General features: G+C 49.6%; 2 protein-coding genes across 8 annotated transcripts in view; one reads left to right on the top strand and one right to left on the bottom strand.

Moving 5' to 3' along the window:
* Nucleotides 1-27,004, top strand: part of Ralgps1 (Ral GEF with PH domain and SH3 binding motif 1) — a 234,753-nt gene that overhangs the window by 123,345 nt on the left and 84,404 nt on the right. The gene's annotated exons all lie outside the window — the stretch shown is intronic.
* Nucleotides 1,217-27,004, bottom strand: part of Angptl2 (angiopoietin like 2) — a 31,259-nt gene continuing 5,471 nt past the window's right edge. The window contains exons 2-5 of the mRNA XM_021659712.2: nt 19,390-20,255; nt 6,452-6,645; nt 4,914-5,184; nt 1,217-2,878 (exon numbers count right to left, since the gene is read on the bottom strand). Of these exons, the coding sequence (XP_021515387.1) occupies nt 2,679-2,878; nt 4,914-5,184; nt 6,452-6,645; nt 19,390-20,206 (1,482 nt within the window). The 5' untranslated portion in view covers nt 20,207-20,255 and the 3' untranslated portion in view covers nt 1,217-2,678. The remainder of the gene's footprint in view (nt 2,879-4,913; nt 5,185-6,451; nt 6,646-19,389; nt 20,256-27,004) is intronic.

The following is a 27,004-nucleotide window of genomic DNA, read 5'->3' as shown; positions in this document are numbered from 1 at the left end:
GATGCTTCATACTACTCAGCCTGGCTTTCCAGACCAGACCAGAACTCTCTGTCTGGGGATTTGACCAGAAAGTCAGAGATCAGGAGGAATGGGCCTTGTTTTCCATGGCCCTGTTTCCCCACCCCCACTCCATATGTAGGGGAGGTGTGGCTGGTGTCTGTATCAAAATTGGGACATTTTCCTCAGGCAGGGTCCAGCTTCCAGTCACCTCCAACAACTCTAGGAGACGGGAACAAGCTAAGAACTCATGTTCAGTGCCTGGGTGAATTCTGGTGGAGTATTTTTTGCTGTTTTGTAAAGTGGGGATGCAGACCCTTCCCTCTCTACTGTGTGAGTCCACTTGTAGGCTCTCTCCAGACTCCTACCCCAACATAACTTATAGAGGCATTCCCATGGCTGTTAAGGCCTGCTGGGGCCAAGAGTATAAGCCACTGTACTTGAGTCAATTTTTATTTCTGTCCATAGGCCAGAAGTAGGTATTTCTCTGTGTCTTATTAACATGTATTTTTCCCCATCTTTGCAAACTCAAGAGGTAGCATGTGATGTTTTATCCTTCATTTAGGGCACATCCCTTGTTCTTACTGGAGTAACATTTTTTTTTAATCAGCCATTTGTGACATCTGAGTCAGTCATAAACTTTTATCAGATTTTCTACCATAGTGCTTATTCCTTCTGAATCTGAGTTTGCATATGGCATGAATATTAATTCTGTATTTGCAAATTAACATACACAGCAATATATAGCACAGAGGCTTCTCTTGTTTGATATCAGCCTTGGTCATTTTTGCCCTTGATTTCTTTATGGCTTTAGAGCTCTCCATCATGCCTGTAATTGCCCTCTTTAGTCTGTTTTGTAAGAAGACGGCTCTGGCAGGCATGGTGGGAGCTTCTTGCAGCAGTGTGGGGGAAGAAGGCTTGGCCTGGATGATAGAGCAGCGGTAGCTGGGGAAGGCTGGGAAAGGGAAGGCCTGAACCACCGTTGAGAACACAGGAACAGCTCCGAGAAGCCCCTGGTATTAATTGTCTGGTCTGTGAGGAGCTCTTTGGACACCTGAGACTTAGCTGGAAGTAGCTTTGCTGTAGAGAGCTATGGCTGGCTAGAGGTCCCCCAGCATGAGGTTCGTAGTGGGGCAGAGAGGAGCGGTGTAGTCTTGATGGCCTGTGTGTGCTAGATGTTGTGTCTCTTGCTTTTACTGACAGAAGCCCCAGAAAGGTGTTGTAGAACAGCAATACACAGTGCAGTGCATCCACGCAGCACTGATGGCTTTTATTGCAGATTTGTGTCAATACAAGGATAGTCTGGGAATATATTTTAAAAAAAACAACAACAAACCTCCCTTTTATATATATATACACAGAACATGCTACATGGTACATTGGGAGAAATGCTGAGGTAATAGGCATGTACCCAGATGTGGACAGTACCAAATGCCCCACACCTCACACACCTGGCACATGTACCCACCGGGAGGGTCTCACCTTCTTGACTTATCTGTTGCCCTGATGCATGGCAGTCATCTGGTAACTGTAAGCCCTGCAGGACTCAGGACTGTACTGCACAGCAGCCCTGAGGGCATTGCAACACATGGAAAACAGTCAGTTTATCCTTGTGTGGCCCCATCTTCTGGGGAGGTGTAGCTTGGGGACAGGGTGCAGAATGTTCCCCATGAGCACAGGATCTCAAATCGCAGTTACTGGGGTCCCAACATGTTGGCAGTGACTTCTCTCCAGTGGCGTGTCTCTGGCAAGGCAGGGTACTATTTGTGTGGAGGTTAAAATTCTGTGGAGGCTAAAGTATGAATGGAAGGTGCAAAAGTGAATACAGGTCTATGTGGCTGCCACTGTGGCCTTTGGTCTGGCCTTCCCTTTCCCAGCTGGAACCTGATCCCAGACTGTTTCCTCACCAGAGGCCAAAGAATTGTGCAAGAAATAAAGGTCTGTGTGGCAGAAGAGGAGAGGCCAAGGAGAAGGGAGAAGAGGACCCTTGACCTCCAGTGAGCAGCCACAGACCAAGGCACAGAAGGTGCAGGCTGAGGGGTGACTGGATGGAGGGATGCTGAGCTGTCCTGAGAAGGGGAAAATACAACCTTGAAAGGGGAAGCGGTTGATTAGGTACCCAAAGGGGTTCCGACGAGAGAAGATCAGGAACCCTATGTGAGTGACGAGCTTGCAGACATTCTGGGAAGAATCTAGGCAATGCCAAGGACTGTGTTTTGAATTCAGGCTATATAGCCTGTTCTGTCCTTAGACAATGAGAAATGCATTCTCCTAAGTGCAAAGCTGTTGTGCTGGCATCAGCCTCTGAGAACTGAGTGTGAAGCAGATAGATAAGTATATGTGGAGACCCATATGTGTATCTAGTCATCCCACGTGTGATATATGTGTCTAAGCACACACGTAGTGGCTCATATGCATGTCTGTCATGTCTGTTGGAGTTGGCAGTTGTGTTTTTAGTGGAGGGACTTAACTGATTGAAAGAATCTACGGTTCTGCCCTGTCCCGGGACATGAGGGGCTGTCTGTTGTAAAAGAAAGCAGGAGGGACAGAGAACACTGTTCCTTTCTATCATCTGGCAGGGTGATTTTGGACAGCAGAGTCCAGCACCCTGTCCTCCCAGCCTGAGGTCACACAGCTGGGATTGCTTCTGGCAATGGCTGTGAGTGGCCAGACAGGGAGACTTAATGGAAGGTGTTAGGGTTGGGCCGAATCATCATCACCACCTTCTTGAGCGAGTAAGATCCTCCTCGGAACTCAGCCCAGTAGACCCCATCCTGGTATCGGCTCCGGTAATGGCCCCCACGGTACCAGACTCCATTGAGGTTGGAGTGAGCACAGGCATTATACCACCATCCTCCCTTCTGATAGTGGGCGCAGTTTCCTGTAGGAGAGAAGAGAGTGAGGAATGTTTAGGAGAAAGTTGTTTTGTCCCTTTCCCAGTGTGTGTCCTCACAGTCTTTCACAGGACCCTCAGTAGGAGGCCTGCCTTTGCAGCTTTCCCAGATGCTGTGTTCTTATCTGTAAAAGGACAAAAACAATGCCCACCACACAGGACTGCTGTGAGAACAAATGAGGGCCATCTTTAGCCCTTGGTCTAGGATCCACTCAGAGATGGCCCTGGAGAAAATGGAAGTGGGCTGCTGTGGGCTGTGGAAAGGGAAAGGAGGTCTTTGGCAGTTTTTAAGAGTTGAAAGGGCTGGATAAGTCTTTGAGAATGATGAGGAAGTGTTTAAGATGAAATGCCCCTTTTGGCCTCCCCAGCCTGAATTCCATCCAAATAACTTTTTGTGCTATTTCGCAAATGAGGGATATTTCCATGAAACCCTTGGCATTATCACATCATACTGCATTTTGCTGCCAAGGACAAGCAATTCAATAAGAAGAAGTGTGGGTAAGGTGTAAGCAGGCATGCAGGGGCAAGGTATCCCACAGAGGGAGGACAGGAAGAGCCCAGTCACCTGGGCTTGGCTGGAGTATGGCCCTAAGAGGGGCCTTAGGGAGGAGCTGTCTCCAGCAGACGTCACGGGAGAAGGGGTGAGGAGGCCACAGGCAGCTTGAGGCTGAAACTGTGGGCCTTAGCCCCAGCCATCTCGTATTTCCCAAAGTTTTTCTTGGGGCTTCTGCTGCGCCATGTCCTGAAACCACCAGGACTAAGTGGCCGTGCTGCATTGGGCAAACAGGGAGAGGTACCCTGGCCCCTGGCCCCTGGCCCCTGGCCCTGTATACCCCTGGACCCATCTGACTGTTACATTACTCCTTATGATAGCTCTCAAGGATGTGCTGCAGCCCCATGTTCTAGCGTGAGGCAGATGAAGGCTGCCCTTCTGCCTTTTCTGAAAGCTTTTGTAATTTTGGCTCAGAGGACACCCACTACAGAGCAATGGCTCCTTCCCTGGGGCCCTTCCAGTAGAGTTAGTTCAGAATGGACAGCTTTATCTCTGTTGTGTGAGGACAGGCAGGTCCTGTCCCACCTGGTCCCTGAAGTTGTGAGAACTACCCGCTAGAATGTGGCTGCCTTGGGGACCTGGGATGAGCTTCTCCTGACTTAGTATATAGGAATCAGGGATTGCTTGAAGTACAGGCTGTTTCTGAGACAGCTCCCAGAGCTCGCCCCTCAAAGGCACAAGGTCCACTCTGAGAGCAGAACTTAGTTGGGGGGCTAAGCAGGATGGGCTAGGCCTGCCTAGGAAGCAGACAGAGACTCAGTCCAGAGGTAGTATTAGCCTCTGGAGCTCTGGGCCTTGCTGATTAGCTGACCTTCTAGGCTTCTGGGCCTCATGAAATGTTCCAAGTGTTGGGCTTCAAAGCCATTTGCTGGAGTGGAGAACACTGTGGTGGGATGTTTACACTTAGAGCCAAGCTGTACCTGTGCTTCTTGGACTTGTCTGCATTCTCCTTTGCTTCTTGTTTAATCAAGACCTGGGGTTGAGGATGGAATCAGGGACAAATGACTGCTTCCTAGCTGCTTTCCTCTTAGTGGCTTTCTGACAGAAGTGCGCTCACATTACAGGTAGCCAGTAAGAGAGACACCGAGAAGACTCCTTATTTGCACGCTGCATCCTGCCTTCCAGATTCAAGGTTATGCAGCATGCTGAGGGTGCAGGACTGAGGTGATGGGGCCGGCACTGGAGTGCAGAATGTGTGACCCAGACTCAGTGGACTGTAAACATGTGCTCTCACACAGCAGCCCTCATCTGTGAGATCTGTGTGCTTCTGCCTTCCCTTTTTGTGAGTCTACTTGTCTGAGGGCAGTGGGCAGAAGAAAAGGACTTTGAGAAGTAGTGTCAGGCAGCTTGGTACAGCTATCTGTCACCAGGGCATCTTCTTGCTCCAGGCTCTGGAGTCAGGGCCCCTAGTGCTGGTGAATCTCTGTCTTCCCCATTCAACACCTAGTTGTAGTTCTATTTTTTTCCTACCTGTGTAGACATCGTGGTCCCTGTCCAGGGTGGTGAACTGTTTGCCGTTGTGCCAGGTAAAGGAGTCACCTGCATTGCCGTGATAGCGCCCCAGCCGAAGCTTATAGTACTCGCTCTCTGGCTCCAGTCGGAAGCTAGCGTATTCTGCAAAGACCTTGCGGCCAGACCAGTCCTCCATGGTTACAAGCAATTTGTAGTTGCCTTGGTTCGTCAGCCAGTAGATATTTTCCAGGCCCAGCCAGTATTCGCCGTCGATGTTCCCAAATCCTTGCTAGGGAAGATCCAGGAAAGCATGAGTGAGGAGTCTGTGTCCCAGGACTAGTCAGAGCATAAGGCAGGCCCGGGCTCCAATCCCTGCTGCCTGTGTATCGGGTTCTGTGACTGAGCGAGTCACTGCACCTTTGTAACCATCAATCATGTACCATTCACACATCCGAAGAGCACACCTTTTCCTTTCCATCATGTGGGCCTGTTACCTGCTCTTACCTGAGGATGCTGTAATTTCTCAAAGGTAGGAAGATGTGGTCACTTGAGAGCCGGGCACCCAGAAGGTGCAGACAGCATTGCTTAGACAAGAGCCATTGCCTCCCCCAAGCCTCAGTCGCCTTTTTTGGAGATGGGTTGTTCATATGGGTTGTATGTTAGCTCTACCATAGACAGCTGAGAATTGTGATAGGAATGTGACGTCCACCCGGGGCCCTTCTAGGTTCGAAACCCAGTAGTTTTGTTACTTGTTTGATACTGAGTTTGGGGCATCAGCTGAGCAGTGATCCCCAAAGTCTTATAAGTGCTTCTCAGAGCCAGGAACTATCAGCCTCCCTAGGAGGGGTGAGCACTTGCTGTGCTGTACCATCTCCATGAGAGAATGGAGGAGTGCGTGGGACTCAAGGCTAGGCTTTGGAGGAGGGACAAGCAGGAGATACACAGGCTGCCCAGGGTGAGCCAGGGTGGAGGAGACTGGAGGAGCTGTGGCAGGACTACATGCAGTCGCTGCTTTAGCACTCAGTGGACATAAGCCTGTAAGGTGACTTTGAGGCAATCCCTTCCTCAAGGGCACACACAAGAACCACTGCTGCAGCACCTGACGCAGGACAGGTGTCTATTGACCTGAGCTGCTCTTGCCATCCTTACTGTTCCCCCTTGGTTCAGAGCAGGGTAAGAGGTGTGATAGGTCCCTTGCACTTAATTTACAAAGAGAAGCATTCAGTATCCTGGGAACTAGGAAGCCCAGAGAATGGAGCCTGCAGTTAGGGCCCACTTACTGTCACCATTCCATACATATGGCTTTTAGAGCACTTCCCAGGACCTGGAGCCTTGGGACCTGCCCCTTCTGGCCCATAAGAGCAGATCCACCTTGCTGGAGGCCCTGGCTGGGAGTAAGATGCTGTCTTTGTTCCGTCTTCTGCTGAACAACAGACAAGGAGGGGTCTGGCCTTACCACTGTGATGGCTTTGCAGAAATGGTCCTGTCCTTGTCCTTCTGGACTGGAGGTGGACTAGTCACCTTGCTGGCAATACATACAGGCCTGCTGGTCTCACCTTATAGGTCTCCCAGTTTCTGAAGAAGTTGACAGAGCCATCCAGGCGCCTCTGGATGACGGTCCAACCCCCAGGGTCATGCCTTTGGTCGCACCACACCTGCATGAGGCGGTTGGTGTTCTCAGGCTTCACCAGGTAGATGGAGCTGGTGCTGTGGCCATCTTCCAGGGCCTGTAGGCAGTCTCTCCATGGGCCTGCAGACACAATATTTATATGTTACAACTGACTGCCAGGAGGCTATACCCTAGCGTACCTCAAAACAGCCATAACTTCCAACAGAGTTGTAAGGACACAGATTGAAGGGGCAGATCTTTGCTTTATAATTTTGAGAAGTCATGTGCTATGAAAGCAAGAGCCCAGACCAAGAGTCATGAGGCCTGGACTCCAAGCACACTTCTGCCTTTGCATTCTCACATGTGACCTATGAGAAAGGTTCTTCATGTTTCCTAGCCCTTAGTTTCTCCTGTTTGTAGATGAGAGTCATATTTTTCTCACTGTTAGGATTATAGGTTATTTGGGTGGATATTCTTTGAGTAAGTGAGGTGTGTACCTACTGTGCACAGCCACACTCATCGTGCTGTGTGGGCTCAACGCTATGTTTTACCAACCCAGTCCACGGCTCTCCTCACCAGGCGACAGCAATAGGGTCTAGGAGCCTGGATAGCTGCCATGTGTCTTTCAGCCCTTGACCGTGGCTCTCTCCCTCCTCCAATGATGTCCTGTGTTTTGACATTACTCACACTACAAGAAGGTGCAGGCTTGAGTCATCAAGGTCCAGTCAATCTGGGGTCTTCCTCAGTTGTTGAAGGAAACTTCTGGAGGTTTTCAAGACCTACCTAGTACACTGCATGGTTTAAAATAATTGTTACACTTTGCTGCATGCTTTTCAAAACATCCTCGAGGCTGAGAATGATTAAGATGAAATGTGCTAGGATGTCTGACTTGCTTATTATTTTGTATGTCTGTCCACAAATATCCCGTCACTGGTACAGACCTGTGTAGTGGCACACACCTGTCATCCTAGCACTTGGGAGGTGGAGGCAGGAGGATCTGAAGTTTAAGGTCAGCCTCTGCACAAAGTAAGTTCTGGGCCATCCTAGGTAATCAGATCCTGCCTCAGAAAACAAAAATAAAAACAACAATAAAGCCAGCTATTAATTGAACCCAGCCCTCTGAGGGGCTACCCTGGCCTTGAGAACAGGGCACTGTAGGCTATCTCTGGGGGCCAGGCTTCACCAGCATTCTTAGCTATAATTCTGGCGATCCTGTCTTTATCCCTCCATGGGTAGGGAGGTAGCTCTCAGTGGTGGGTTCACTCAGTTTTTCCTGCACAGCCAGTCCCAGCTTTGCAGCTTCCCGGAGTCTGGCACTTGCTACCTTCCTGGGCCTTGTAAGCAGTGTGGAACACCTCACAGAGTAACTGATGGGGACAGGGACCATCTGCTTCTCTGTCAGTCTCCTTCCTGTGCAAGTTTAGCTGGATGCTAAACGGTCAATGTATTTCTTTCTTCATTCTCTAGGGGGCTTCTTACAGCCTTACCTTTCTCTGCACAAAGGACAAGCAAGACCCCAAGTGCTCAGCCTGGGCAGAATGTATGGCACACAAGCAGTTTCTTCCTTCCTTCCTTCCTTCTTCCCTCCCTGCCTCTTTCCCTCCCTCCCTTTCTCCTTCCCTCCCACCATCTCTCCTTCCCTCCCTCCTTCCCCTCCTTTATTATTCCCTGATGCTACTTCCTGCTTTTGCTCACCCCCAGTTTCTGTCCTGGGGAAGGGGAGGCCAGATTTTCAGAAGGAACATTCAGAAAGGAGAAAAAGGTTTTCGTTATATTTGGCCCAAGCCCCAGGGACTGAGACAGAGAATGAGAGTCTGTCCCTGACAGCTGGAGCAGAGCGCCGGTGGCGTGGGAGGCCTCTCCCACCCGCAGGTCAGCAGGACAGGGAGCCACTTTAATGAGAACACTGGGATAGAAGACGGAAGGCAGGAGAGACTACAAATAACGCCCACCAAAAGGCAGCAGCCAGGCTTCTTCCTGCACAGCCACCCAGCTCCTGGGGGATGGCCAGATATAGAGGTGTTCTAGAAGGCCGTGCCATGTAGGAAGGCTTTGGAGGCCACTGAAAGGGTGACAGGTTGGTCTCATAGCTACCAATCTGTGATGCCTTCCATGATTCAGCTCTGCCTCTAGCCTTCTTGAAAATGGGCTTTCAATTTATTTAATTTTTATTTTTTGAAAGCAAGTATCTTAGAATGATTTGAAGTCTTTAGTAGTAAAATATCTTTAAGTAGTAAGTATTTGTAGAAAGATCTGAGAGATGGCTCAGGAGTTAAAGAGCTTGTGCAGATGAGGACCTGATTCAGTCCCCAGAACCCGTGCAAAGCAGTGTGACAGCATGCATCTGTGATCTCAGTGCTCCTGTGTCAAGACGAGGGAGAGATTGGGAGAAACCACTCAAGCTTGTGGACCAGCTAGCCTGGCACACACAGTGACAGACATGAGAAACCCTGTCTCAGGCAGAGTGTTGGACAAGGACCAGCACCCAAGGATGTTATCTGACTACCACATGCATGCCATGGTAATCACCTGTATCCACACATACAAAAACATACAAGAGGCACACACACACACACACACACAAATCCAAGCAAATATCACACATGTACACACACACTAAATAATTTATTGAAAGAAAAATGCAGGCTTATATAGCTTTTGAAAATGTTTGAGAAGGTGAGCGGAACTTTGAGGCCCAGGTGGGAACACCTCACCCTGAGAAGGCGTGTCCACAGCCGCAGTAACAGTTGGACATTGGAGCCTATGCATAGCTCTTGCTGTGCCCCGTCTGTTAAAGGCCTTGCCTGGGTATTTACAGTGCCGATCCTTCCCAGGCCTCTGACAGCTGGTTGTAGTCTCCCCATTTTACAGGTGAGGAAACCCAAATCCAGAGACCTAGGACAGCCCAAGGCTACAGGGCCCATGGAGACAGGGTGGTCTGAGGCTTCCGGTGGTCTGGCTGGGAGGGTGTACACTCTGATGCACCTTTCTCTCTCCCCAACCAGAGTGACACTGAGAATAGAGGCTTGGCTCTGCTCTTGGCATCCTGATGACCGGATCTGTCAAGTTGTTAAACCCTTTTAGTTTTGTCTTTATTGATAATGTGGGGTTTTTTTTTTCCCTACATTTACTGTGTCTTTTGCCCATTTTGCAACTATTTTGGTGTCTTATGATTCTGAAGTTTCTTTTGTGTGTATGTGGCAAATCTGGTCATTGTGCAAGGCCTGCTAGAACTGTGGAGTGGTTTGAAATGATGTAGAAGCATCTGTTTTTCCTGCCTTGCACACACCCTGCAGTGTGTCTTACACTCGAGCCACCAGGTCATTAAAGCACTGAGGCTCTCACAGAAGCTGTCCCTCAGATCTCCACACTCGGACACATCCCCTTTACTTAGATACTTAAGTGAGAGACAAAGTTATCAGCATAAATAGCAAATGAAAAACAGTCCGAAATACGGACTACATTGAAAACGTGACACCAACACCCTGCTGTGAGGAGAAGCCTTTGTGTAACCTGGAATGGCACAGTGGCTGATCTGTGCTGCACATCGGAAGATTCAGTGTTGTAACATGGATAACTCGGTGACAAATCTGTCATCATTACTTTTGGGTAATGCCACAGAGGGCCAGTTTTGGGTAAAGAATCTGGGGCTGGAGAAGCATGAGGTTGGGGAAAGACTATTGATACGGTGTTCGGGGCACTGGGGTCAAATCGTGGTGGCTTTTGTTACTCACAGGGTGATTTTAGGCAGGTTTCTGTCACAGTTTTTATTGCTGTGACACAGGGAAAGAGCACTAGCACCAGGGGCTAGGTAAAGTCTCTCTCTTAGATACAAGCTTGATATGTTGGAAGTGGTTCAACCCCTTCCTTGAGACACACCTGCTGTTTGCTGTTGAGTTTCCAAAACTAAGTATATTTTACTACACACACACACACACACACACACACACACACAAATCCACGCATGCACATGTGTGTATGTGTCTGTTCGTAGGTATATTTCATTAGGCACATTTTAAAAGTCAGAATTAGTAAAGGCCACTAAACTGTACTGCAGTAGAAAATGAGAATCTTTTTTGTTGAGTGCAACTGAATGTTCAAAGTGCAGCAGGCGAAGCATCTTCTGGCTCAGAGCAAGTGCCCAGTTGGTATTTGCCTTGGCTCCCCTTCTGAGAGGTAGCTCTGCCCGCAGCACCAGGCCAACACTAACTCGGCGGCACCTAGGCTCACCTCTATAAAGACCATATTTACACCATAGTCAGAATGTTCCACATGAAGAGCAGTGTAACTGCCATGGTGAGCAGACTGTGTGCTTCCCTGGAGATGGGCAGGGTTGCAGTAAAGGTATAGGATCGGGGCCAAGGATGGGGGAAGGATGCTAGCCACATGGGACACAAGATTTTCAGGTCTCAGGCCGTGGTACCCTGGGGTCAGCCCTGGGAATTTTGAAATTATTTGGCTAAGGGTAACTAAATTTATGGTTGGCTCTGATTTTTCAGCATATCAGCTGGGGTTGGCTGGGATGGTGGTCCAAGCCCTGATCTCCTCTCTGGCATTCCTAATGGAAACATCCTAGGTGCAAGACACACAGCCACCATGAAAATCAGGAAGTACTTCATTGCTCGCTTTCCTGGAAAAGGCAAGTTGAGGCTGGCAGCCAGGTACTCAAGTGTACCGTCTCTCATGTCTTCTCTGTAACCTTAGAATGACCAGCCTCAGCTGGATTGACCCAGGCCCTGTAGCTGGGCAGTGGTTCTGATCAGGCAGACTGCAGTGCCTGCACCAACACACTTGAAAGATGAGTTAGAAGCAGAGTCTTCCAGGGCTGGCCATGTGCGGTTTTCAGTTCTCATTGATGGTTTATCTCCATAGAGGCTCTTTGCCAACAGAAATGACTGGATATTAAAATTGGATCTGGAATGTCAGATTTACCCACTTAATGCCAGGGCAAATGTACTTCATAGGAGTGAGTCCCACCCTGGCCAGTGACAGGCTCCTGGGTGTCCTGAGCAGGAATGAAGACAGACCCTGGGCATGAGGAACAATTTTGTCTGCTAATACTCAGTCTCATTTTTCAAGAAGTTTGGCAAAAATCATTGTCCACATCAATGGCTACTTTTCAGTGAAACAGTGCAAACGGTGGCTTAAAGATGGGAATAGTTTGCAGGCTGCCAAAGGTGTTGGCAGTGTGCACACCATTTCTTCCTGGTGATGGGGATGGGGGTGCAGATGAATTCACTCTGTCCTCAGCATTGAGGGCCTAGGGCAGAGAGCTTTGAGTTTATTAAAATGTTTGAAACTTAAAAAACTTACTGCTTCTCAGATATGAAAAGAGAACTACAGAATGAAAACTTACTAGCCTATGATTAAATTCTACAAAATGTACCAACCACCTTGCCAGATTCACTGATTGTTAACTTCAGCCTCTAGAAAAGATGTTATTACTCTGGGAAACAATTTGTAGGTTAGATTTTTCTCACTCCCCCAAGAATTCCTGAGCATGCCTGATGTTTGCTGAGAAATCAGAGCCAACCATAAATTAATTGAGTTACTGCTGGCCAAATAATTTCAAAAGCAGGATTATTCAAACTCTTTCAAAATTGTTGCAGTAAAACTTATATTGGATGTGTGAGGTGAGTGCCGTCCATGCATCTGATACAGCTCCAGGCCTCCCGAGAGCTCTGAGGGCCCAGGAAGGACTCGCAGAGGCCCCTCCTGCCTGTTTGACCTCAAAATAAATAAGACTGCTCTACTGAAATGTTCAGTGTTAGTTTCAGGCTGAGAAGCACATGCCCACTCAGGGTTCCAGCAGGCAGCTGGATAGGGTAGATGGGAGCTTTAAACAGCTCAGGAAAGGGGTGGGGCTGGGGGTGGAGCCCAGTGGCAGAGTTCTTGCCTAGCATTCTTTGGGCCCTGGGTTCAACCACCAACACTTAGGGGAAAAAAAGAGAGAAAGAGAAAAGCTGTTAGGCCAGCAGGGTCCCAGAAGTCTCACCGTGCAGAGGTGAGCACCCTTCTGGGCTCCAAGGGTCAGGCTAGAGCCTTCCTTCCCCAATGTTGCTGTCGGTGGCCCCCAAGGCTGCCTGGGTAGTCACTGGACATAAAGGCTCACAGTTGACTGCAGGCACACCATAGAAGAATTTAGCCAACCCAGGACTCTCAGTCCACAAATGTTAAGCAAGTGGCTGGTGGTCCTGTGGTCAGTCAGCCTGTGGACCCTTTGCGAGGAAGGAGACAGCTTTATCGGCTCTTCAGGAACCTGTGTTGGCTTTCCTGGTCACCGCTTGTCTCCCACATGCTCACAAAGCCCTTTATCCTCTGTTCTACCATTTGACTCTGAGGCTGGACCACAAGCCACCTGGTATGTAATTTGTGGCATTTTGGCCATTTTCTCTGTCTGACACAGGACATTTGCCTAGCACTGAGCCTGGTCTTTATGGTTTCCTGACAGTTGCTGACCATGGCTGAAAGCAGGCCTGTCCTTGTCAGCTCCTCTAGAAAGCCTTTCCCAGCTCCAGAAGACTGCTTCATCCTGCATAAGCTTCCTAAATGCCCTTGTGTTTATCTCTTTTGGAGTATAGCATGATTGGCCACTACCACATCTCAGAGAGCCCATAAGCAGCCAACCAAGTAACTCCTGTGCCATTTCATCCTTACCTGAGCTCCTGAGTCACAGGTAGCTCAGGCTCAGAGGCTTGTGACTGGCGCTCAGGTCTGTCTCTGGCACCAGGTTCCTCCTGCAAAGCATTGTTACAGTCAGGGTTGTTGGAGATCTGTCCCCAGTAGATGGTGGTGGGCCCCTGTGAGAGCAGTCACCTTCGCAGGGCAGGGAGTCTGTGGTGAGCAGATAGGTACAAGTTTTCCCATGTTCCACCTGCCTTCACCTGTCCTGTCTTCATAGGAATATAAGCTACATTTCTTTGTCACCCTTAGCTTGAAAACAGAGACCTCCATGGCAGCTGGTCATCTGCATCTAGACCAAATCCTGAAAAGGAAATAATCTCTGTGGGAGGTCTGGAGCAGACCATGTGCAGTGGAGGTCCCGTGTGTCTGAGCAGTGCCACGTGCTGCCTTTGCTGGTCTTTTAGAAACTACCCTTAAAGCTGGCCGTGGTGGCATACAACCATAATCCCAGCACTCAGGAGGCAGAGGCAGGTGGATCTCAGTGAGTTCAAGGCCAGCCTGGTCTACAAAGTAAATCCAGGACAGATAAGGCTACACAGGGAAACCTTGTCTTGGGGGAAAAAAGAAAAGAAAAAAAAAAAGAAAGAAAGAAACACCCTTAAGAAAATCACATATGCCACTCATTTTCAACATTAAAACTCTTAATTGCTGTCATTTAAATTAATACTTGCTTTTCCTTTCAATTTTTTCTATGTGTAAAATAATTTTAACATAAAATTTTGTATTCAAAAAGGGCAGGGGAATCACTCATCCTTTTTAAAAGAGAGCATGGATGACGTAAGTGCTCAAGTTCAGCAATTCCCATCTCTACTGAGATTCAGGTGAGGGCCACCTGGCTTATTGCCAAGGTACTGGATCCAGGTTCACCTCAGGGAGGCTGATACTGAGCAGCAGTGAAGGGCAGGCAGGAAGGGGCCCTCTCCAGTGTCCCATGAGCAGGTCCTTGAAGCCCTCTTAACAAGTGTGTATCATTACCTTTCTCATGTACCTTGACCATCAGGCTCACTCACTAGACATGGTTTAGACACTCAGCAGTGCAGTACCAGCTAGCTCAATTCTGCTTGCTTTCTCTTTTCAAAAATGGATTCGGCAGCCTGCCATGAAAACTGTACAGTCAACCAAGTAAATTCACCACAGTGATCCATTTGTGTGGCTAGCAAGCTGGCCACAGATGCCCAATATCCAGGATTTTCTCGATTACTTCTGGCTTGCCAAATGCCAAATTGTTGGGATTTCCAGGCCCCGAGATGCCAGATGCCCAGCTTCTAACAGTCACAAAGTTGATAGTTTATCTCCTGAAAATAGCCAGGGCTTTTAGTCCACTGTCATCCTTGGAACGTGGCCGGAGGGGTGGAGGGATAGCTATGAGTCACACTCAAAGGCTCTTTGTGATCAGTTCCCCAGACCTCTAGAGAGGAAGGGTACAAGGAAGATGGTTCTGGAGCTGCCTGCCTCGAGTGGCTTTCGTTTAGGTAGAAGCTAGTAAAGAATGTTCTTTGAAATGTCTGCTGTGTTGAATTTTGGATATCTTAATTCATTTAAGAAAACATTTTAGGAAAAAAGAGTACAATACAGGGGAAAGAACACACATTCTAGAGGCAGGAGATGGGGTGGCTTTCCCCTCAGTCTCTAGCCTCAAAGACTAAGTCAAAAGCAGGACTAGCCAATCATCCCTCACCTGCAGCATCACACCCGCCTCCCCAGTGATGTTGTGCTAGGGAACCATGGTCTGCAGGCATATTTCCTGTCTCAGGATGAGTGAGTTGCAATCAGGTGGAACTCTACCTAGGAAAGTGTTCTTGCCAGCGCATCCAAGCCACAGCTCTAGTGGCCTAAGATGAAAGAGTGATTTGCATATGAACCTTGTGTTGTCCATGAAGCAGCAAGTCCCTGAGAGGGAGTCATAACGCAAAGAGCTAACATGTCAGGAGAGCAAGACTTTAGGCCCAGCTGTCTATGGGAGGCTGACATATAGCCCCAGGATATGTCCAGACCTGACGGGAGCTAACTGCTGGATTTACCTGAAGCTTCCCTAAGGAACCGTGTCCTGGCTATCAAGTACACATCCTGGTTTCTGAGGACTGAGGAGGAGCAGCTTGTCCTGCCTGGGATGGCTGCAGTTACTGTGTCTGTGTGGCACTGTAAGAGTCCCCAGCCCCCCACATACATACACATGAAATTATGACAGAAGACAGGCCTGTGGTGGCAAGTGCTAAGCCACATATTCCTAGAGCAGTTTTCCCATACGAGTGCCCTAGATGCTTCCTGGATTGCTGGCTGTCTAGCTGTGGCTGAGTTACTTTGAACCTCCGTATCCTGGAAATTACAAGTGCAGTGGCCCATCTCTGCTCTGCATAAAGAGACTGCGTGACAGGGAGGCCATGCTGGGGACCAAGGTGCCTCATTATCCATTTCATGATATTAGGGCTCTTCTCTTACCTCTGGAGATGCTCGCTATGCAGGAGAGGGAATAGCTAGAGGTGCCCATGCCTGTTGGTTGTTTCTGTTCTTTATTTTTTAGTTAGTTAATTAATTAAGTTTTTTTTTTGAGATAGGGTTTCTCTGTGTAGCCCTGGCTGTCCTGGAACTTGCTCTGTAGCTCAGGCTGGCTTCAAACTCACAGAGATCTGTCTGCCTCTACCTCCCAGGTGCTGGGATTAAAGGCATGTGATAGACCTGTCCCCCACTCCACCCCAGACGCCTGTTGGCTTTTAAAGACTTCTTTCCAGCAAGGCTATACTATGGGTACCTGGCAGTACCATGCTTCTTAGCCATCTCCACAGTGGGCCTTATTACCAGAGACTGGCATGTGGAGATTGCCTGGGGTGAGCTCAGAGCCCATCTGCCTTCCCCTGTGCTTCTTAGGGAATGACCTCTGAAACTGTCTTCTAACAACAACAGGTTCCAACAGGAAAGGGCCCAGGCTTCACTGCAAGCATCAGCAAGACCAAAGTATCCCTAGTCTGGCTAATCCTGAGGGAGACAGGACAATGTCTAGGTGTGAGGCCTGGGAGGCTAGACTAGGAACTACCTGGATCCCTCATCCTAGCTCTTAGCAGGTACCCCTGACCCAGGACCAGCCTGTCACTATCTGACTATGGCTGGGAACAAGTCATGAGTTCAGCTTCAGATAAGAGACTGGGGCTACCTTAGCCTTCTGCAGAAGGGCATGCTGATTTCCCAAGCAGCCACAGAAATCAGACAAAACATCACTCTAAACTTGCTAAAGGGAAACCAAAGGCTATGATGGCCTGAGTGCAAAGGTGTTTAATTGTAGAGGTGTTTCTGGCTGGGAGATGGCAACAAGTCAAGGCTCTGTTGGGAGAACAGAGGGGTTTTGTCTTCAGAATTTGCCTGAGCTGGAAGAGAGCTGATAAGCACTCTCTGTCCATTGGTTGGACCAAGAAGGCTCAGTGCTCGAGACCATTTGCCTTTTTCTTCCATTTCAGACCAGGCCCAGGAAAGGTAGGGCCTGTCCACCTCCATCCTTCTCCCTCCTCTGCTGCCTTTGTGTGGCCACTCAGTGGTAAGATGGACTGACATTTAGGGAGGCTTTGCTGACACACCGAGAAAGAGAGAGAGAGAGAAACATTGGAATACACACAGGTCTTGTGCCTTCTCCTTCCTTAAATGGCATGGGGAGTGAGCATGGCACCCTTAGGTACAGCACACTATAGGTGCCACAGCTGTGCTGGGATGTAAAGAGCAAGGCCAGGGCCATTTGAGAGGCTAAGAACAGGGCTATGTCCTTGGAGCTTTGTACAGACCCAGTCCCATCAGGGACCAACTAGTAACTTGGTGTCCCAATGCCCAGGTACACCCGGTAAACTTACAAAGCCTTCAAGATGGAAGACAAAAGTCTCAACTCTGAGCCATTCATGCCTTCCAGAGGACATGGTCATGCACCTCAGTGACTCCATAGTCTTTCATCTGCCAGACACTGAGCAAGCACACTGGAGTATTCCACACAGTGGCCAGACAATGCTCAATGTATTCCTGGTATTTCGTTAGGCTGGCTTCATACATTCTGACATTGTTCCAGAAATTTTGACCCTTCCAGAGAAATCTTGTTAGATTTCTGTATGGAATTTGAGGAAGACGTGATTGGGGGCAGGGTAGATCCTAGACAACTTCACACACCTGCCATCTCCTCACACTGAGTTCTGGAGACCGTGGTTTTCACTTAAGTCAAGGAGGGCTCTGGTAATGTTGGCGACCCCTGGCGACATCATAGCACATTGTGCTCTCCTGACATACTCCTGTGAAGCTATGTATGTTCCCATCTCTTCATTTGAAGAAAGTTGAGGCTCCGAAGAGTTAAAAAAAACAAAACAAAACAAAAAAAGAAAACACCACCTTTTGTACATTTATTTTTGAACTCTGAATGTAGAGAAGGTCAAGGATGATTTTGAACTTCCAATGCTCTAGTCTTCACCTCTTGAGTTCTAGGATTGCAGACACATGCCACCATACCTGGTTTTGTGCATTTCCAGGGATCAAATGCAGTGCTTTGTGTGTGGTAGACAGACACTACCAGGACATGTACTGAACTACGTCTCCAGCCAATTTAAACAGCTTTCTCATGAGCAAAGAGGGGAAAGTGGAGCCGCATGTGGATCCAGGTGTTTGTCCCTATTTTGTTTTGGCTCAGGAATGTCCCGAGATGGTTGAGTTAGAAACCAGAGATCTGAAGTTGACAGGAGGTCTGGGTGACTGTGACACCAGCCTGGCTGCAAACATGTTTGAGCCTTCATGTGGTGCCCAAGGGCAGTTTTCCCTCTGGGAATTCTGTCAGAATACAGCACAACACACCCTGTCTTTGACCTCTGATGTAAACCAGGTGTGGGTGCAGATGGCATGGTCATCAGGCATTGAACACCAGGGCTGAGGAGAAACTGTTTACTCTAGTCTCCTTGTTTTAAGATGCAAAGACTGTGATCAAAGAAGGCTCAGTTTACCTCGGGCCCAGTGCCATGCACACGTTCTGCATATTTCATGTCCTAGAACTGTCAGTTGGGAACAGACTAAAATAAGTCCTACCCAGAGCCTTAGATGAGGAGTACAGCATGACTTGCCTCCTGCTCAAAGCTCACCAACATAGGAAGCAAGATTTTTAACCCAGGACTGTGCACTCCAGCACACCTCTACAACCCCACATCGAGACCAGGTCTTTCTTTCAAGGCGCCATGGTAGGTGCTGTGCCATGAACCTAGCTCCCCCAACTCCTACCTGTCCATCCTTGATCTGCTCCCTTGCCACCCTCATACATACAGGTTCAGCTCAGTACTGGTGTTGATTTTTTAAAATGTGAAATAGGTACAAAACAGGATCTTTTCAGTAAAAATATCTCCTTGCCAACAAAGGAGTTGGTACCCTCTGCAGAGTCTTAGGGTAAACTCAGGTGAATTCAGAGAACCCAAGTCCCAGGGACTCGGCCCCTTGAGGGGAATCCTCCAGCCCACTTTCCCTGTCCTGAGGATTGCCAGAAGCAGAGGCCTAGCTCGGCCCAGGTACCTTCAGCCTGTGGCCCAAGTTACTCAGCCTGTCCCTTAACGAGCTGTAGTCTCAATCAGGTGACTCTTGAAAGAATCCCAGTGCACCCTCTGGTTACACTTTCCAGGATGTGCTCCCAAGGACCCCATTCTTCCATAACAGTGTCCCAAGAATCCCAGTTTATCACGACGTGTGCTGAGGGCATGTGGAAGCCTTGTTGAAAACTAGGCAGCAGTGACCAAAGGAAACTGGTAGTCTTTGGAAAGCAATCCCTTCAGTTCCCGAGCCCTTGTGAAGCTTTAACTTTGAACTCAATAGTACTTTCCCCCTGTCCTGCTGTTTATCAAGTGACATCTCCAGAAAGTTAGCTCTGGGCTAATACAGGTATGTGAATCCTAGTTACCAAGACAGGGCAACTGCAAAGCCTCAGAATATCCAGGCCTGGCTTCTTTCCTCTCAGAGACCAGAGCTGACACCCTCGCAGAGCTCCTAGCTTCCAGGTTTTACCTTCTGCCACCTTATTGGAGCACTTCCACCTACCTAGCTCTATGGCCTCCAGCAGCCAAATCCCAAGGAATTGCTGGAGGGTTATGCAAATCCTGGGCTGGCCTCCACTGGCTCTCTCCTCAGTGTGTGGTCACAGCTGAGGGAAGCCTGGCACCCGGCTCAGAGGCCCATGTGAACTGAGCCTCCCCACAAAGGACTTACCTGATGGCTTGTCAGTGGAAGATGGCAAACTGGTGAGGGCGGGCATGGTGGGTAGAGGCGGCGGCAGCACCTTCAGATTCTGATCGCTCTGGATCTCGTTGGTGGAAATCTGGTTGATGATGCGGTTGTAGGTGGGTGGTTGGTAGACCCGAGGTGGGGTGGCTGGGGGTGGCTGGGGCACGGGCCTGGCTGCAGGCACTCGTTGGCAGTGCTCCTCGAGCTGTGCGATCACCTCTGATTGGTTGTGAGCCAGCATAGTCAGGTGCTGGAACTTGTGCTCCAGGTCCTTGTACTTGCTAGCCAGCTGCAGCATGTCGGCTGTCTGGTTCAGGATCCTGTTCTCCAGCTGGGAGAGCTCCAGCGCGTTGTCTCGCTTGCGAATGATCTCATGCAGGAGCTGCATGTACAGCTGTGTGACTCGAGAGTTCATGTTGCGGCTCTCCTTGCGCAGCAGCTTCACCTCACTCACGATGCCACCGTCCACCTCCACCAGCTGCTGCAGCGTCTCGATCTGCCGCTTCTGCTTGAGCAGCTCGTTGTTGAGCAGCTCCAGCTCCTGCTTGTGAACCCGGTTCTCCAGGTGCACCTCGGGCTCCTTGGAGTTGACACAGATGGCACCTGTGACCCGTTGCTGGGGCACAATGAAAGTGTAGGTGCACTTGTCCGGGGACTCGCCTGCCCGCTTGTACCTGTTGAGGTAAATGTACTCTCTCTGTGAACCATCCTCTGTGCCCTCAACGTCATCCTCTGGGCCTGTAGCAGCTCCAACAGTGGCCAGCAGTCCAAGCCACCAGCAGGTCATACACAGTGGCCTCATGGTCCTTGCAGTGTGTTGGTTGGTCTTTGTGAATGAGGTCTCTGAAAGCCTGAGAGTGGAGAAATGAAGTCAGTGGCAGCCAGTGGCCTGTGCCAGGCAGGCCATTCCCCAAATACGTTTTGGAGAGGCTACGTTCCACTATCCTGGAGTCAGAGAGAGAACAGTTGTCGTAGAAACATCAGAAGATGGTGCGGCCCTGCAGAGGTAGATAGGAAAAGGGAGCTGCCACTCCCAGAGCCTAACAATTTGACACAGTGGGTGGGGGAGCTTTGGGGCATGTTCAGTCTTTCTCCACTGCCCTGGCACCCTCTGACCTTCACTCTGTTCCACACTCTCATAACCCTGAGTTTTCCCCATGTCTGTCTATCAACTCTCTGATCTCAGCCCTGCTGGATTCAAGTTCTGTAAGGGCAGGTATAGGCGCTTTCTCAACCTCCTGTCCCTAGAACCAAGAAGGCTTTTCAGCAAGTGTTTGCTAAATGAATGAGTGGCTAGACACAGAATGGGATGTCTGCATTTAGTGGAAAGCGTCAGCCGAGGATGTGTCTGGTCACATGGCTCTGCTCTGTGCGTTAGCCAAGCTGCAGAGCCCCAAACAGGAATGATCTGAGCTTTTTTAAACCCAAGTTCTTATAACCAATGTCTTCATAGCCTCAATCCTTGTGACGTGATTAAATAGGGAAGGAGCAGAAGTTAGGCATGTGTCCCTGGCTTGCCTCTTCATCACACAGTGCGATGTGCCAGGCGGTGTGCTGGGTGCTGGGGATATGGCTGCCCTCACGAGGCTTCCATATTACCAGAGTTCCCAAGAACTGAAAGGAGGAGCCATCATGTGTTGTGAAAGGGTATGACAGGGCTCTGACCCAACAGAGAGGTCAGGAGCACTTCCCTGAGAAAGTGACCTTTATACTGACTCTTGAGAGATGAGCAGGAGCTGGATAGGCCAAGAGGGATGTTAGGATGTTCACTGTCCCTCCCTCCAGGCTCCTGGGTGGCACTGACCCGGCAGTCTTTCCCATCTGCCACATGTTGTCATGGTTTTTCTACACTCCTGCCACTGCCTCTCTCTTGACCCTACATCCCCTCTCCAGCTCCTGTTCTATTTCTCTTCCTCCCTCTTTGGCAGAGCCCTCCAGAGAGTTGTCCACACTCACAGTTCTCAGACAGCTGTCCTCTTCCTGTCCCCTGCTCATCCTACCCCATCAGTCTCCACTCTGCCTACCCTGCCAGTGGTCTGTGCGCACATTCCTTTTCCTCCCTGCACCTCCCTCCCATCCTGCTTCCCCCCTACACCCTGCCCAGTTTTTTCTGTGTTAGTAAATAGCAACTGTTCCAGTCACTCAGGCCTCAGCCCTCAAAGTTAATCCTCAGCTCCCTTCTGTCCCTAACCCCCACCTCTAATGCACCATAGAGGTCTGATAGCCATAGCTTAGAATGACCCCCCAGTGCCTCTGCTGTCCTCTGCCACTCCCCACTGTCACCTATACTCCCTGCCTTCACTGTGTACCTGGATTATTGCAGTAGTCCCCTAACACACACCCCTGTCCCTGCCATTATAAGTGTCGGATGGAGTCACTCTTCAGTGCAAGACCTCCTTGAAAGTGAAAGGTAAGGACCCTTGGTGCCCTCCCTGGCCTGGCTTCTGTTCCCTGCTAGATTTAATCTCTGGTCCCTTCCCTGTGTGGTCATTTCCTACAGCTGCTCTGGCCTGCTGGCTATCCCGCAGGCTGTCAAGCACACTGAGGACTCAACTCACCTCAAGCTTCTCATCCCTGTTTCTTTGTTGCTTACTTCCTTTCCCCTTCTCAATGAGACACTCTCTTCCACCTCCCAAACTAATGTAAGATTGTTCCTCCTCCACTTCCATTCTAGAGCCCTCTTAACTAGGCTTTTGCTGTCTCTCCCTACAAATGGCAGTTCCTCTCAGGGAAGTCAGTTTTGGTTCCTGTACCATTTGCCATGTCTACTGCCTGACCCAGAATACAGACACTTGGTCAGTATGTGGTGATGGGGTGAAGACAGTCACCAGCAGCTGCAGTGCCATGGAGAGAACCATGAGACAGAACTAGCAAGTAGGGGAGCTGATGGCAGAGGCCATCAGCCTATGCAGTGGAGGTCACAGGCCATATTCACTGTAACATCTCTAGCATTCACGGGTTGAGTGTTGCCACGTGCCCGATAGGGGCCTTCTTTCTGTGTTTTTACAGTGTCCTTTCATAGCAACTGCTCTGCTTTCTAGTTTTTACAACATGTATGTATTTGCATGTATGTATGTAGGGCACAGTGCTGTGGCATACTTGTGGAGATCAGAGGATAACTTGCAGGAGTCAGTTCTCTTTCTATTCTGTCTGTTCTGCGCATCAACCTCAGATCATCAGGCTTGCTGCTAAGAACTCTTACCCACTAGTCCATCTTACCAGCCCTAGATACTCTTAATTCATATCACAGAGCAGGAAGCTGAGACTCAGTGTTCAAATCTCAAGATCACAAGGCCAGAAGGTGACACAACCAGAATTTAGCCTGCGCTGATGGCTGTTAGCAAATGAACACAACCAGCATCACCACCAATGCACTTCATATTTATATCTGCTGAATACTGACTATGGCACAGGATTCCATGCAAGCTCCTTCTGGGAGTCCTCGGCTACAGGCAGCATGGACCAGCCAGTGGGCAGCTAAAGATCAGACCCTGTTCTCCATGGTGACGTGCTAGGCTGTTTTCTACTAAAGTCCTAAGCTCATACTGAGTTCCGACAGAGAAGGCATGTTGGGCCAGGCAGAGAGGGTATTTAATGGAAAGCTGCTCTGTAGAGGGGTGGGGCTTCAGGCTGGTTTGACTGTGTTTGCCTGGTTTCCAAAGCTTTGGCTCCTTGGGAGCTGATGGCCACGCCTCATTGTAGAAGAATGGGGAGAAGCTGGGCTCCAGGCTAGGGTGCGCCCCCTTGCCGCACCTTCTGTGGGCACCTTATCTGCCTACTTGGTGACAAACACCTCTGTGCTATGGCCAAAAAGCTGCCAGAATGTCAGGGAGGCAACTTGGCACCAGAGGAAAAAATTGAATTCTAAAATTCCTGGGTACCCACACCCGGAGGCTGTGTCCTGTTTATGATTGAGTTTTGTCCCTTCCCAGACCTACTCTTGCCTTTGGTCTGGAGGTCCTGAAGACTGAGTTGTTTTTTTGTTTTTTGTGAAATGGGGTGTTAGCACACACTGCACAGTGGATAAAGAAACATTGAGGCTAAGAATGTTGTGGTGGCCACATGATAGCAAGAACAGCAAAGCATCACCTAGGAGGGCAGATAATGGCTGAACAGTCGGTAGAATGCCATTGCCCTCTCAGAGGAAATACCACCCAAGTTACAAAGCTACTCAGACCACATTCTGACCCCAAGCAGCTGCCCAGTGCTGGCACATGGTAAGCAGCTAGGGACACACAGGTATGATCACTGAAGTTCTTTTTCTAAAAGAACATTGCTGGCCACCATTAGATTAAAAAGCAAACCAAACTGGACAGCTGCCGCTCATACATGTTCTGATTACTGCAGAGTCCGTTATTTGAATTGTTCTGACTTAAAAGTGAGGAAGCGAAAGCTCAGAAAGATGTGAAGTCACCTGCTCATATTAGAACCAGTCAGTCACCAAGTATCCTTGGCAGAGACTGGGCTTCCGGCTTTGTCTGCATGGGCCTGAGCTTGATGGGTGTCTTGGAGTCTGGTGGCTTGCAGAAAGGAATGCAAGGAACCCTGCAGGAGTGGATGTCCTGGCTCTAGATAATTCAGCAGTGATAGTGACCAATAAGACACCTGACATCTGTCTAGGCAGGCGGGGTGTCCTGCCTGGAGACACATGGCAGTTAAGAGCCCAGGCTGGACCACAGAGGGGCTTAGACAGGGCTCTTAGCAGTGCTCCCATAGCAAGCATTTGTTTTCCCTAAGGATTCTACCAGTTCCCTGCTAGTTTGGCAATTCTGAATGGGCAGTGATGAGTCTGTTTACTTTTGCTTTCTTGATATTTATTCAGCTAATTACATCTCAAGAGAAGTAACCCCCAGCATTCCAGCTGTCTTAGGCTGGAGACTAGCTCAACTCCAGGCAAAGCGCCCCTTCTCGCTTTCTCCCCATGACCAACAAAGAAAAGCAAACCCAACTGTTTTTCTTGGCTTAGAAATTAAAATAAAAACACCGATCCGAATCGCTTTTCCACATTGTGTGGTGAGGAGTTTCCATTTGTGCTGGGCTTCCCTCTCCCCACCACCAAGGCTGCAGTGACCACGTGGCAGGATGGCCTCTGCACACGGGGAGGCAAACTCCCTGGGCTTGGGTCTCACCCAGCCTCCAGTGGGCTGCATCTGAGTGTCCCTGTTCAGCCTATGTGGTAGGGCCACACACTGTGTGCCTGCATCTCTCTTGCCACAGTACCGTAGCCCAAGCACTGGACTACTTTGTGGTAAGAACCATCGTTTTGGTAATACAGAGCTGTCTCCTGCCCAGGGGCAGATGCTACTGGCCTGGCATATGCTTCTGAGTTCTTATCACAAAGATTAGGAATGAGAAAAGTTCAGATAATAAAAGTAATTCCAGCCAATTATTTCTGTGGCCCAAGCACTTTGACATCGTGTCATTGAATCTTTCCAGCAGCCCTTTGGGAAGGGCCCATTGCTTCAGAGCAGCCATGTAGCCAAGTGCTTAGGGGACCATACCTGTATCCTAGGAAACAGCAGGGCAGTTCTCCACTTGACTTCTAAAGTGCTGAGGTGGTTTTCCATTCTAGGACGACACACTCATGGTCTTATGGGTTTGTGTATTTCTAGTATTCTGTCTTTTTCCTTAATGTTGCATGTGTCTCAGGCTGGCTCTGAACTCCCTGTGGAGCTGAGACTTAGCCCTGCCTCTCGCTCTCCAGCGCTGGGATTAGAGGCATGTGCTATTACCCCAGTTGATGCAGTGCTTTGGATTAATGAGTACGAGGCAAGCACTCTGCCTGTTGAGCCATATCCCCAGCCCTAGTACACCTATCTAATTACCACAAAGGTGCATTCAAGGCTAATAGTGGGGGGAAGGGGAGGACTGCTGAGACTGAAGACCATGAGTAGTTTGCCTAGGTCATAGACCTATGAGGTAGCAGAGCCAGGCAGCAAGTACACCAAAAACACCAAAGCATGCCTGTTATTCAAGTGCCAGTGTTCCAGAAAACCCCCCAAAAGCCTCTGGTCCTCTAAGCAGTAAGAGGCCTGGAGTGCTCTTGGGGTCTGAAGGAATGGCCCTTGGGGTGCTTTCCTGGTCAGTATTCTTCTGGAAGAGTGCACTGCTCACCTCAGCTAGCACTGCCAGCTGTGAGCGCAAACCAGAGGAGGCATCCCGGCCATAAGGGACACCTCTGTCAAGGCCATAAGGCCCAAGTGTGCCAGGCTTGCCCCTGTCCTCAAGCTTCTGGGAAGCTGGAGACTCTAGCTGTACTTGAGTGACTCTGAAGACCCAGAGCATGAATGGAGATGGCAAGGCCAAGATCAGGACAACAGAGCCCAGCAAAAGCCCCAAGCGCTGGCAAATGGTTATTACTCCAGAAGCTGCAGGAAGACCTGGCATGTCTGGAGTGCACTTCCCGATCCTGCCACTGACCTAGGATGGGGAGGGAACCAGCTGCACAGAAACTTCCAAAACAAGAGCTATCAGGTTGAGTGTGTGGCCAGTAGTATTGCAAATAATGGCTGTCCGTTGTTGTACATGTGTGCACACCCACACACTCCATCTTGTTAGCTTGCATAGCCCTATATACATAGACAGCTCCAGGTACTGGTTGGCCTGCCTGAAGCAGGTTGTCCTCTGTGATTATTATTAATAGCACCCAGGAAGCACATTATATGACTCCTGACCTAGAAGACAGATCAAACTTGCATTAGGCTACAAGGAAAGCCCCAGCTCCAAGGTGTTAGGTGGCCTGGAGTAAATTCTAGAATCAGATTTGATGGACACTGCCAGCCCTATGCTCTCACTCCAAGGTCACCTCTCCACCGGTAAGAATAAAAGACTCCTGTTTGTTCGTTTGTTTGTCTAATGGTCAGGATGCAGTTGCATCTTACTGTTGACCGGACAAGGAGACTTGGTTTTCAAGTCAGTTACAAGGGCGAGTCTTGTTTGATGTTAGAAAGAGCTTCTTGATCCTGTGAGTGGAGAGAGCCCAGAATGGGCATCCCAGATGAATAGTGGTAGACTCACCTGGGCAGCCTAGCGAGGGAACTGTGCATCATTTGTCCTCCATGATTCACCCCCAGCCTGGAGGCCAGGGAGGGAATAACCAGTCTCCAACTGCCACCCTTCTTAGCCCAGGATCCTGTGAATCATCCCTTACCAGAAGGCCATCCTGAGGTCCCCCAGGGAGGATGGAGCCAGCTCCCCACTTTCTTAGCCTGTAGTCTCCAGACCTTTATGTCAGTCCCTCTCCATTCAGCCTTCTATCACCCCCTGGTCTAACCTTCCCATCTACCAGTCACTATATCTGGCTCCATCCTGGGATCAGCCCTGCTGTGGGCGACTTGGACAGATGCCCGAACCAGAGAAGCAGAGAGGCTAGGATCACATCCTCCAGCTGTGCCTGGAAAAGTGATGGGGGTGGGGGTGGGTCATGCCTGATGTCCCAGGCTCTCGTGCGCTTGCCACGGGTGAGCTGTTGGCTTCCAGGGAAGGCTGAATGTGTGGAGGCGGTCTGTGGTCACACCGTGAGATCATAGGGGATGTGGTTAGGCCTGGGGAGCAGGGTGCCTATGCCAGGGGGACGAGGATACTGCTGTTACTTTTTCTT

This window comes from Meriones unguiculatus, chromosome 8 (assembly GCF_030254825.1).
Source record: "Meriones unguiculatus strain TT.TT164.6M chromosome 8, Bangor_MerUng_6.1, whole genome shotgun sequence".
In the NCBI taxonomy this organism is placed as follows: domain Eukaryota; kingdom Metazoa; phylum Chordata; class Mammalia; order Rodentia; family Muridae; genus Meriones; species Meriones unguiculatus.
This window is presented reverse-complemented; position numbering and strand designations above follow the sequence as displayed.